We start from the raw sequence: 12,348 nt of genomic DNA, 5'->3' as shown, positions 1-12,348 counted from the left end.
TGTCGAGTCGGTTCCAACTCAGAGTGATCCTGCATAGGGTTTCCGAGGCTGTAAATCTTTGCAAGAGCAGAAAATCTTATCTTCCTCATATAGGTATAATACTTACATATATAAATTAGAGCAGTGAACATTCTTTTACATCTATTTAATTTTACATAGATATATAAAAGATATAAGGAGACACAGAGTAATGGTTCTTCAATTTGTAGACCGAAAGATAATAAAATTCTCATACCTTATTACATTGAGAAAATATACTAGGAATGATAGTTATTGTAATAAAATACTATGCATTGAAAACAATGCAGAAAATAAATGTGATGATTACAATTCAAAATGTTGTAAATAATTAAATACATTTTCTTTCCTTATCCAATTATACCTAAACTACAACGTACATACAAAAATGAAACAAAAAACAATTTATTATCTATGGACCAAATATTCACATATAGAATGAATATGAATTGTAACAACTGCAGCTGAAGATGTATGCTAATCTATCTAAAACAAAATGGCCCGATCGGCTCAAAATCTGTCATAATTTGAGAGGAGAAATTTCCTCTTACAACTGAACCAGCAGTTTTCTGTTTCATAATTTGTCAATTTGTTCCCTAACTGTAGTGATTTAATGATGACAAAAGAAATCGAAAAACAAATGTAAATTGCTTAATTACAGTTTGCAGATGTTCCTCCAAAGAGAAAGAACAGGTTAATACTGCTGATGCTGTTTCTTTCGCAGGCATCTGCTACACGTTACTTCACTTCATTCACTATATCTTTCTCTGTCAGTGTTCTATGTGATATTTGATTTGATGTTGTGAAAAAGGAGTCTTTATATAGATAGCTATAGAAGTTATGACTGATATTAAACTACAAACTTTTCTTCCCTCCCCTTTCATTATTTTCAGCAATCACACTGATTTATATAAATGAAAATAAAAATAAGCTTTACAATAGCACTTCCTTATTCTCTCCTTTGGAATTTGATTTGGTAAGTTTTTTTGAACTGCCTATTTGCTTTTATTGAACCTGGTGTGGTACTACAGGATAAGCACTGGGCTGCTAACCTCAAGGTCAGCAGTTCATACCCAACAGCTGCTTCTCAGAAACCCCACACAGGGTCACTATGAGTTAGAACACAAATCCACTCACATGCTGCCCTCTGCAAATTTCTCTTAAGGTCAACATTACCCCCTGGCCTATGCCTTAAATTAAATTAAATTGATTGTTATTTGCTGCACAAGTATTATTTTCAATTCTGCTATTTACAGCTGCTCCGCGGGAGAAAGATGAGGCTTTCTACTCCCGTAAAGATTTACACCCTCGGAAACCCAATACAGGGTCGCTATGGGTCAGAACCGACTCGATGGCACATAACAACAACATTTACTGTTAAGTTCACATTTGCAAAAGTGCTTCCCGAGTTGCTCACTTGGCTCTGTCTCTCTCTGTAACAGAAAAAAGGAAACAGAAAGACACTGCAAATGGCCTATGAACTAAAAACACCACTCAATACTCAGCAGAGGATTAAATGATAACAACAGCACAGAGAATGTGGCACAAGTGCCACCTGGAAGCATAAAGCTGGTCAGTTCGTTTCCAACTTCCTCTGCAGGCAACCTGCCAGTTGCAGGGACATCAAAACAATGCGAAACCCCACCCTAGCCTATCTATATCTAATAATCGACAAAAAACAACCGCAAAAGGCTACAGAGCAAGGATTCTTTTCTTACTGTGTTTTCTTTCATGAGAGAAAGCTGTTTTTATGCTCTACTGAAATTCCTTTCCTGCTCCGAAATTAGTAAGAGAGCCAGCTGCTTTCTCTATCTCCCCCCGACCCCCCGCCTCCATCTTTGGTATTTTTCTGCAGCAGATTTTCAATTCCTTCTTCAGACTGGAAAAAGCCTCTTTTTGTCCCTCATAGAACTTTACAGATACATATCTAATGCTCAAATTCAAAATCACTTTGGGGACCAAAAGGATGTGTTGCTTTATGGACTGTCACCAGTTTTATTTTTAATTACCTTTTTTTTAAGAGGTTATCAAGTATGAATAGTGATAATTCCTCTGGCTAAACTGACAACTCAAAATGTATCAGTCCAGAAGTGTAAAGCAAATCCCAGCCCAAGAGTCGAAGCTCTTGACAGACTGTATGTTCAATGAAGAAGGAAATCACAGATTCCTGAAAGGAGAAGTGTGTGACTTTGAAGACGTCGCTTGGCCTCTGCGGGTCTCAGTATCGCCCAGACAAGATACTTCCAATGTGTCTTTCACTCTTTCTTCTCCTTAATCCCGTCAGTAGTTCCAATGCTGACGCTCCTTCGTCACTTTTCTCCTCCTAGGCCCTTTTTGCTTTCCATTTTCTCCTCCGCTATGTTGTTGTTGTGAAGTGCCGTCGAGTCGGTTCCGACCCATAGCGACCCTGTATAGGGTTTCCGAGGAGCAGTCAGTGATCTTAAACCGCCGACCTTGCAGTTCAAACGACTTTGCAGTCTGGTGCATTAACCCACAGCGCCACAACTGGACTCCTCCTCCGATATACTGGTCCTGAATTCCCCACCTGCCTCTGCCCAGACTCCCGATGTCTCTCTCTCAATTCCTACCTCTCTTTCCGTTTCACACTTAACTTGCAGTGTGTGTGTTAATTCTACTATGGCTCCCAGTTACCGACTACAGTGAAACCTAGGCGAGCCAGAACTTAACAAGGTTTCCTGGCTGTTCCGGGTCTCACACCACTTTCGATTAGTGGACAATGTCTGAGTTTTCCTTTCTGAGGGTTTTCCACCCTCCACAGGTTCCAGGTGCGCACTCTTTACCACGCATTAGCTCCAGACTTGGAACCGTACACAGTGTCCTTTGCAGGCTCTTCTTCCTGTGCCTGTCTGTCCCTTAAGTGGGGACACTCTTCAGAGTTCTGACTGAGCCTCTACAGTTTGTCTTTATGTCATTTTTAATTTGCTTCCATTTCATTTATTCAACAAATATTTATTGAGCGTCTACTTATTTTACATGATCGGGAATTACTCTAGCTTTCAATAGCAGAATAATAGTGTTGAACAAAGTCCACAAGAAGCCTTCCCTCACTGATCTTACACTCCATCAGAATATATTTTTTTTCGTGTATCACATCCATTCCTATCTCCCAGTGACACCCATAGCTTGGGAATGTCCCAGTGCTATCAGAAGAACACCAAAGTGGACTTTGGAGTCATACTGACTAGGCCCCTAGTTCAATTCCATCACTTACTAGTTACATAACCATAAGCAAGTTACTCAACCATAGGTTACTCAATATAAAGAGGTTCCCTCCTCTGTATATTGAGAACAACAAAAAGCAAATGAATTTGCTAGATTATTGTAAGGATTGACTGAGGTGACCCATGCACATTGCTAAGCACCATACTCCATAACCCACTGTCATTGAGTGAAGACTGACTCCTAGCAACCCTGTACAGTGTTTCTGAGACTGTGAACCTTTACAGGAGTAGACAGACTCATCTTTCTCCCAAGGAGGGGCTGGTGGACTTGAACTACTTATCTGTGGTTTGTAGTCCAGTTCTTATCCTACAGGGCTCCTAAGCACAATATTGGTACTTAATAAATGTTATTGCTATCAGTAATAATATGAAGTCTGTTTTCCTTATAATCTCACAATCCCAGATGTTTCTATGGAAGAGGTACAGTAGTATATAGGGGGGTCACACGTCTGAAGTTAGACTCGGCCTCACTTCAAACAAGTTACTAATCTACAATGACTTTTCAATTCCCTGTTGTGTTGTTGTTATGTGCCACAGAGTCAGCTCTGACTCATAGTGACCCTATGCACAACAGAATAAAACATGGCCCAGTCCTACACCATCAGCACAACTGGTGTTATGTTTGAGCCCATTGATGCAGCCACTGTGTCATTCCATCTTTTTCACTGACCTTCTCCTATACTAAACATGACGTCCTTTTCCAGGGAGCGATCCATCCTGATAAAGTGTCCAATGTCCATCAGTCAAAGTCTTGCCAGCCTTACTTCAAGGAGCACTCTAGCAGCACCGCTTTCTGGACATATTTGTTTGTTCTTCTGGCAGTCTATAGTATATTAAATAATCTTCAGCATCATGTCCCAAATGCACCTATCCTTCTCCAATCTTCCTTATTCATGGCCCAGCTTTCACATGCATACGAAGCTAATGAAAATATCATAGCTTGGATCAGGTGCACCTTAGTACCTCAGAGTGGTATCTTTGCTCTTTAACACTTAAAGGACGTCTTTCACAGCCCACCTGAGCTATGTAATAGGCCATTTAACTTCTGAACTGCTGCCTCTGTAGACTTTGATTATGGATCCAAGTAGACTGAAATTCTTTAATATTTTCTCATTTTCTCATTGGGCTCTTTACAGCTCCAGTTGTGCTGCTCTGTTTTTTTCATGTTGAGGTATAATCCCTACTGAAGGCTAGAGTCTTTACTCTTCATCAGTATTTCAAGTCCTCTTCATTTCCAGGAAGCAAGGGTGTGTCACCTACACATTATTTAATCATATTTAAGTCTTGGCTCCCGGTAAACAAGGCTGTATCATCATAGCATCGGCATAGCACTGTTCCAAAACGTTTTCCAAAGAGTAAATTGAGTATATTTTGTTTGTTTGTTTTCCATTTAAGCTTAAATTAACAAAATCAATAGCTCAGTTCCTTAGCAGCAGTAGTCACATGTCAAGGGTTCAATAGCCACATGAATCAATAGCTAATCAATTAGACAGTAGAATCCCACATGAGCCCATGTCAAATGGCAACTGTCCTCTCTTAACTTTGGCATGGTGGTAGAGTACTGGAATAGGTTTTAGAATGCTAAATGAGAATAAAGTTTTAAAAAAAAATACAGATTCAACTGTCTTATGATTATACATGATTACAAAACTCTAGGAGTCCAGATGTAGCGCTGTTGGATAAACACTAACGGTTAACCGCAAGGTCAGCGATTCAGACCCACCAGCTGCTCCTCGAAAACCCAATACATAGTTACTAAGAGTTGGAGCTGACTCAACAGCACTCAACAACCATATTAAAATCTCAGAAAAATTAAAACATACTTAGAGGTTTCTGAAATCCCAAGAATTTAAACCTTTCAAATGGCAGATCAGCAACAGTTTATAAAGCCACGGTTACAATGTCTTGTTCAGACACACACATGTTCAACCTAAGAGGATATTTAACTCAAATATTAATGAGAGAGAGAGAAGGTTGACCTGATAGCATTTTGTTCCCAAGATAAGTTGAAAACAACAATAAAATGTGAAAAGCACAATGTATTACAAATGAAATTAGAAGATCACAAAAAACTGAAAGCAACATTATACATCAAAGTCTGAAACAAAATCTTTGATCTGGACATAGGAAAATACTTTAAAGTAGATAAACATGACAATAAGTAATAGAAAGTTGTTAAAGTGGTAATAAAGAACATCCGAAAACTAGTCGAATTATTTGGGAAACTGGGTGCTAGGTATTTAAGGAATGAAAACCAAATCATTCTTAAGTGTGGTGCTGCAGAGCAGTGTGGTCAGTTTGAGCTGCAAAGTCATCTGTTCAAACCCACCAACCACTCCTTGGAAACTGTACACAGGTGCTTTGAGTTGAAACCAACTGACTCAAAGGCACTTAACAACAACAAGCATGTAAGCACAGTAGATACATTTCAATTTCTAAACTATTGTAAGCTGGTAAAACGGCAACTTTAATAGAAGCCTGAGGCATAACATCAGATCAATAATTAGCAATAATCATGAGGGTGGTTAGGGGAAGTGTTGGATAAAATTGTAGAAAAAATAACTACTACAACCCTCCAAGGTTATCAGAAGTAACAAAATGGAGGTTAAATGTCAACTTCTAAGTCACTAGATCCTTAAATATTTAAATTTTGTGATGGAAATACAACCAGTAATCAGATAGTATGTATGGTAGGTAATTCTGGTCTGGAAGAAATAGCTTTTTCATTTTAATAGTTTAGAAATAACTCTAAATCTTATTAAAGAAAGGCTAATTTCCATCTGACTTATTAAAGGATATAAGTGCCACGGAGTAGGTTCTAACTCATAACAACCCTACAAAGGGTTTCCAAGGAGTGGTTAGTGGGTTTCAAAGACCAACCTTATGGTTAGCAGTCCAGTGCTTATCCTACAGCACCACACCAGGACTCCATATATATGTGTGTGAGTGTGTGTGTATATGATATATATGAGTTCCAACTCACACACACATGCACTTTTATATAATAAAACAAAGGGAACTGTGTCCCCAAATGGCCATTACCAGTGGAGGCGTTTTGATTGGCTGGTTGGTTGGTTGGTTGGTTATGTGCCATAGAGTCAGTTCAGACTCATAGTGGACCTATATAGGGTTTCCAGGCTGTAAATCTTTACAGGAGCTGAAAGCCTCATCTTTCTCTTGCGGAGCAGCTGGTAGCTTTGAACAGCTGACCTTGAAGTTAGCAGCTCAACTCGTAACCACTATGCTACTAGAGCTCCTTGGAGGCATTTTAACAACTGTCAAATTCAGCCGTAATCTGGCAATGCACAGAGAGCAATGCTCTCCTAGGCATTCACTTCTCTCCAGTACGGCACTTAACTTACAGCAGTGTCATTGCCTGTTTGCTTATTTATCTTTCCCACTGGATGGAGTGCTTAAGGATACAAAGGGTATCTTATTTATTTTTTTTAATCCTCAGCACCTAAAATAATATGCAGACAATAAAACACTCACAGAGTGAATGAATTGAGTAAATTAATGTATTAAGGAAAAATGAAAGTATTCACACATCCATATTTTCACAACCTAAAAAATGATGGAAATATTATGGAAGGAGGATGAGAGTTTGTTTTTTGGTGTTTTTTGTTTTTTCATTAGACAGATATTCTAGAAAGGCCTATAACTTAATCATGTTCACAAAGCAACTGACACACAAGAGACTCTACAATGACGTCAAAACAGAATCATGTCTTCACCAACAATGAATAAAACCAAGCTCTCCATCCCAATTTTCCTGTATATCTTACTTACATCTTGGTCTTACTCTCTTGAACTAAATACACTGTTGTAAAAAACAACTATAACTGACCATTTAAAGCTAACAATTTATGTGTTTATTTAAACGTTGTAATGCAGCACTATAGTTATTACCAAATATATGCTATGGTTTAAAAAAACAAGAGCTGCTTAAAAATAACAGCAAACATCATCGACACAAAATGTACTACTAGCTGTCCCCATATTTTGGATTCCAATTTACAGGCAACTCCTATATGCCCTTTAAATTTGTGACCTCTTAGAAAACATTGAACCAACCCCAACTCACAACAAATTTTCATCACAATCATTTTCACTTGCTGCTCATGTAGCTTTTAAATCATTGGAAACCTGATGAGCCTTCATTTGCACTTAAAAAAAGAGCCAAACCTACTGCCACCCAGTCGATTCCAACTCATAGGAACCCTGTATATATTGCCAATCGTTGCAAGATCAGAAGGCAACACTAAATAAGAACTGTGCACACCTGGTTTCAACTTACCTACAAAGTCTTAGAGACACAGGAGCAAATCTCGTTCATACTCAGGGACTGCCTATACAGTGAAAATTACACTATGATATTAACAGTTTCCAATTGGTTTCCAAGAGTCTGAAGCAGTAATGTGAATTTCTTTCAGTAAGACTATAGATTAATTTTTTCCAAGGAAATATTTTTAATAGGATTACTGAGCCTTTTAGCACTCTTGGAAAGAAAATGAATCCCACAAGCCTTCTGGTGTAGGATTATTACAATCAATCAATGGAAATGGCAATGGACTTGAGAAGCTAACCTTACTCATGAAATGTACAAAGTTTGCCTGGTAATAACCACTTTAGATGGACTCCTGGTGCGGCACTATAGGATAAGCACTGGACTGCAAACCACAAGGTCGACAATTCAAACCCGCCAGCTGCTCTTCTTAAACCCTACTACAAAGTAGCTATGAGATGCACTGACTAAACGGCACTTAACAACAGCCACCACTTTAGCAGAGAAAAAGATTCCACTGCATCAGCAAAGCAACCTAACACACTGAGACAAATGAAGGGCCAAAAGGAAGGGGGGAATGAAACCGCCTTCAACCGTGACTAATTCTGCTGGCTATCACCCTAAGGTCCTGTGTTCTTTAGAAGGTATTTAAATGTTTGGGGCTGGGGGGAATGTACTCTTACTGATTAAAGCCACATTTTTTGCACTCACAATTCTGTATTTGAAGAGGAATGTGTTCAGTTCATTAGTTAATAATGTGAACTGGTGCCTACAGATATTTTGAAAGAAAAAAAAAAACAAAACCCACTACTGTGTTTGGAGATCCTCTTTATGTGACTTGCATAATCATGCAGTTGGCTCACTTGGCAGCCCCAAAACTGAACTCAAATGAAGTCACATTTGCAACAGGTGCTTTCTCTGTATGCAATGACTGTATTAACAACAGAAAGGACCACATGGAGATTATAAAACAAAATCATACCTCAAGAGTACACTGCCACCCTCTGAGAATTTCCATGTGCTTTTAAGGGTACAAAAATTAAGCCAGTCTTACAAATAATTTAAAACTTTTTTTTTGAATCATCCAAATGCCATGAGTATAACAAAATGGCATTTGTTCGGCTAGTTTGCACCTTGTTTCCACCCCACCCACCCCCATGCCATCCTTACAAAAAAAATTTTTTTTAATTTTTGAACCATCCAAATTTTCTAAATTCTACATTTCTTTTAAGAATAAGCAAAATCACAGCCATAGATTTTGTTTAAGTGGTTTTCATTCAAGCATAAACAAAACCACAGGTATCTATAACATTCCAACTACTTAGCAGATAAAACAAGCAGGTTATAATCACTTTTTCCTATCTTCCTTATAACCACCCTTCTTTTATCTTGGCTCAGGACACATGAATCATGATTTAAAATCATGGAGCTAAATTTGTTAAGAATGTCATGACCTCAGCTATTATAAAAGTCCTTCTTCTCAACCTCAGGTACACATGACAATCATTAGAGAAGCTTTTACAAAATAGGGGTGCCCCAGATTCGGCTATCAATAGGTTCTAAAGGCACCCCAGATGGGTCTGATGTTCAGCTTGGTGTAAAACCAAAGGGCTCAAAATGAAGACCAATGATACAGAGAAGGCTAAGGATGAAAGCAAGCTACCGGGAATCTGCAAAAGAACCTAGAACAAAGACCCTAAAGTCAAATGCCTTCAGGAATCCTCTAAATGCAACAGGCACTGTATGCATACATTCTTGCATTGTGTGAATGCTGGAGAATGAGACAAACTAGCAAACAGGGCTTGGGAGGGTAGGGCATGGAGCATCAGCTGATTCTTACCACAAGGAACTGCAAGAACAGATCACCTTACGTAATCAAGAGAAACCAAAATCTAAGATTTTTATGCAAAAGTTTCCAACGTTTAAATGTGGCCTCAAAATACCAACACGGTGAAAGCCAAACAAAACACACAATAAAACACAAATATGGACTGGACCCTTAGGCCAAATCATCACCTCTGGTCAAAAGGTTGCTTCTATTCTACAGAAATTACAGCAGGATCATACTGATAATGAAAAATACCAAAAATAACATCTAAGGTGCTCTGGTAGCATAGAGGTTACGAATAGGGCTGCTAACCTCAGGGTCAGCAGTTTGAAACTACCAGCTCTTCAGTGGGAGAAAGATGAGGCTTTCTGCTCCCATAAAGATTTACAGCCTCGGAAACCCTATGCAGGGTCACTGTGAGTTGAAACCAATTCCACAGCACATACAACAAATACGTTCATTAAATATTTGATTATGTGTTAGACACTATGCTAAATTTAAAAGGATTAGCTCAACTAACACTGGCAACTTTGTTATTAGTGTTGGAAAGTGCCATCAGAGTTGGTTCTGACTCAGTGACAATGCATACGATTTCCCAGGCTGCAAACCTCTGAGGGAGCAGCAAACCTCATCTTTCTCCTGCCATCAACTTTGGGAAGTACACTATTGTCCTGGAGTCCTGGTGTGGTGCTATTGGTTAATGCGCTAGACTGCAAAGTTGGTTTGAACCACAAGCTTGATGGCTCAAGCTCACCAGGTGCTCCTTGGAAACCGTATACAGGGTCGTTATGGGTTGGAACCAACTTGACAGCACTTAACAACAACTATTATCCTGGTGTGGCTCTGTGGGTTAATGCACTGGACTGCAAAGTCAATTTGAACCTCAGGGTGAGCAGTTCAAGCTCACCAGCTGCTCCTCAGAAATCCTATACAGGGTTGCTATGAGTCAGAACCAATTCGATGGCACTTAACAACAGCAACTAGTATTCCCCACTTTACTCATAAGCACAAAGAGGCTAAATAATCGCCCCTGAGGTCACACGGCCACTTAGTGACAATGCCAGGATCCAAAGATGTGCGGGGCAACTCTATAACCCTAACCACCAGGAAATAGTTCTTCATAAAATTAAATATGCTTTTAATAACCTCTATTTTTTGCACTTAGGTTTCTTTAAAAATAAAATGAAAAGATCAGACTAAGTGATTTTCAGGCCTGGTAGTTTTCATAGTCAATGGCTATCACCCCGTAATACAGCTCTTGGTTTTATCAAAATATGGAAGCGTAGTGGTTACAGATTGGGCTGCTAACCTCAAGGTCAGCAGTTCGAAACTTGCATGGGAGAAAGATGAGGCTTTCTGCTCCCATAAAGATGTACAGCCTCGGGAACCCTGTACAGGGTCCCTATGAGTTGGAACCGACTCCACAGCACATAACTACCACAACATATGCATAGCCGTCATGAATGCCAGGCCAAAGAAATGGAATAATGTTCATTAAATACTCTAAGGTTTTATCTGAAAAGGCAGCAAAAGCAAAAAATGATAATTATTTTTATCTCTCCTCTATAGAGAGTTTACTCCTCCATCTTACCTTTTGAGAGATGAGTAAAAGTGCTCAGAAATTCTTCGTAGGTTTGCTCATGACATTTTACAAACTTATCCAAGACTTCTTCAATTAACCCATCTTCATCCATAACCTCCAATCCTGCTGTTTGGACAGGCATTCCTTTTCCCAAGTACACTCTATCTACGAGAAAAAGGAAAACTCAGGCTAGCGAGAGGCATGTAGTACTCAATCCTCGGAAAACATTCTGGATCAGTGGGTGAAGAATTCCCAGGTCCCAAAAGGACAAATCAAGATGGAGCTACTAGAGTAACAAACGCTAGGCCAATAACCAAGGTTTTAGTCCTCTCTTTATTGCTAACTTGTTAACTATCACAGTTTTATTGTTGTTTCATTCGCCTCACTGTCATCTTCTTAATTCATAGGAATATTGTCACCTATAACTAAAATGTTAGTCATGATGTTGATGATAATGATAATAATGATGCTGGATCATTCTTAGTGTTCTGCCCTTTACCTGTAAACCCTCTGAAGTTGAAGACACTGGTATCACCTCAAGATAAATCAAGGTAATTTCTCATGCATTGCCAACACCGGATAAAATAGGGTGTTGGAGAGGGCTGGGTGAAAATACAAAGTTGTAGCTGGGACCAACTTTCAAAGAAAGACACTGTTTCAAGCTATTTGTACCTGAAAATTAAATATAGCTAGGAAAAAATGAGTCTTTAGCAATGCAAAGCTTAATAAATTATGCTTGCAATTGCTAGATAATAAATCATGATAAACTCAAAGGCTGCTGTTATATCACTAGCAGTAGGAATGTACATAATTATAAGAATGTCTGAGTCAATCTGCTTCTACAGAATTGCGCCCCAGAAAAATTCCAACAATGTATTTTATCAACCTCTTCCTCAAACTGTTCCCGGTAATCTACGTCAGTGAACCCATGCCAAATAGAAGCAGCAGCCTGAGTTTTATACTGCTCACATGTCTCCTCGGGGATACTTTAAGAGCAGTAACAGAAATCACTTTAAACTACATTTTCAATTCTCAAATTGGTATATTCTGAATTCTTGATGTTAAATGCCATCGAGTAGGTTCTGACTCATAGCGACCCTGTCGAGGGTTTCCAAGGAGTGGCTGGTGAGCTTGAACCATCAACCTTGCAGTCTAGCACATTAACCTACAGCACCACATCCTGAATTGCCCTCACCAGAACTAAAGGCAGATATCTGCTCCTCAGTTATCAACTATCTCATATTAACAACAATAGTAAAAAATCTACTACCGGACTATCAGGGGACTTCAAAACCTTCATGGATCCTGGATAGGAAGACTTAACATTGTGAAAATGTCAATACTGCCCAAAGCAATTTACACACATAATGCAATCCCAACCCAGAGTCCAACG

General features: G+C 39.0%; 1 protein-coding gene across 1 annotated transcript in view; it reads right to left on the bottom strand.

Moving 5' to 3' along the window:
• Positions 1 to 11,097, bottom strand: part of LOC102841736 (chromosome unknown open reading frame, human C11orf74) — a 50,566-nt gene extending 39,469 nt beyond the window's left edge. Inside the window, exon 1 of the mRNA XM_006864915.1 lies at positions 10,965 to 11,097. Within this exon, the coding sequence (XP_006864977.1) occupies positions 10,965 to 11,097 (133 nt within the window). The remainder of the gene's footprint in view (positions 1 to 10,964) is intronic.
• Between the last annotated feature and the right edge of the window lie 1,251 nt (positions 11,098 to 12,348).

This window comes from Chrysochloris asiatica, unplaced genomic scaffold, assembly GCF_000296735.1.
Source record: "Chrysochloris asiatica unplaced genomic scaffold, ChrAsi1.0 scaffold00072, whole genome shotgun sequence".
Lineage (NCBI taxonomy): Eukaryota > Metazoa > Chordata > Mammalia > Afrosoricida > Chrysochloridae > Chrysochloris > Chrysochloris asiatica.
The sequence above is the reverse complement of the archived record's forward strand: the minus strand, read 5'-3'. Positions and strand labels throughout refer to the sequence as shown.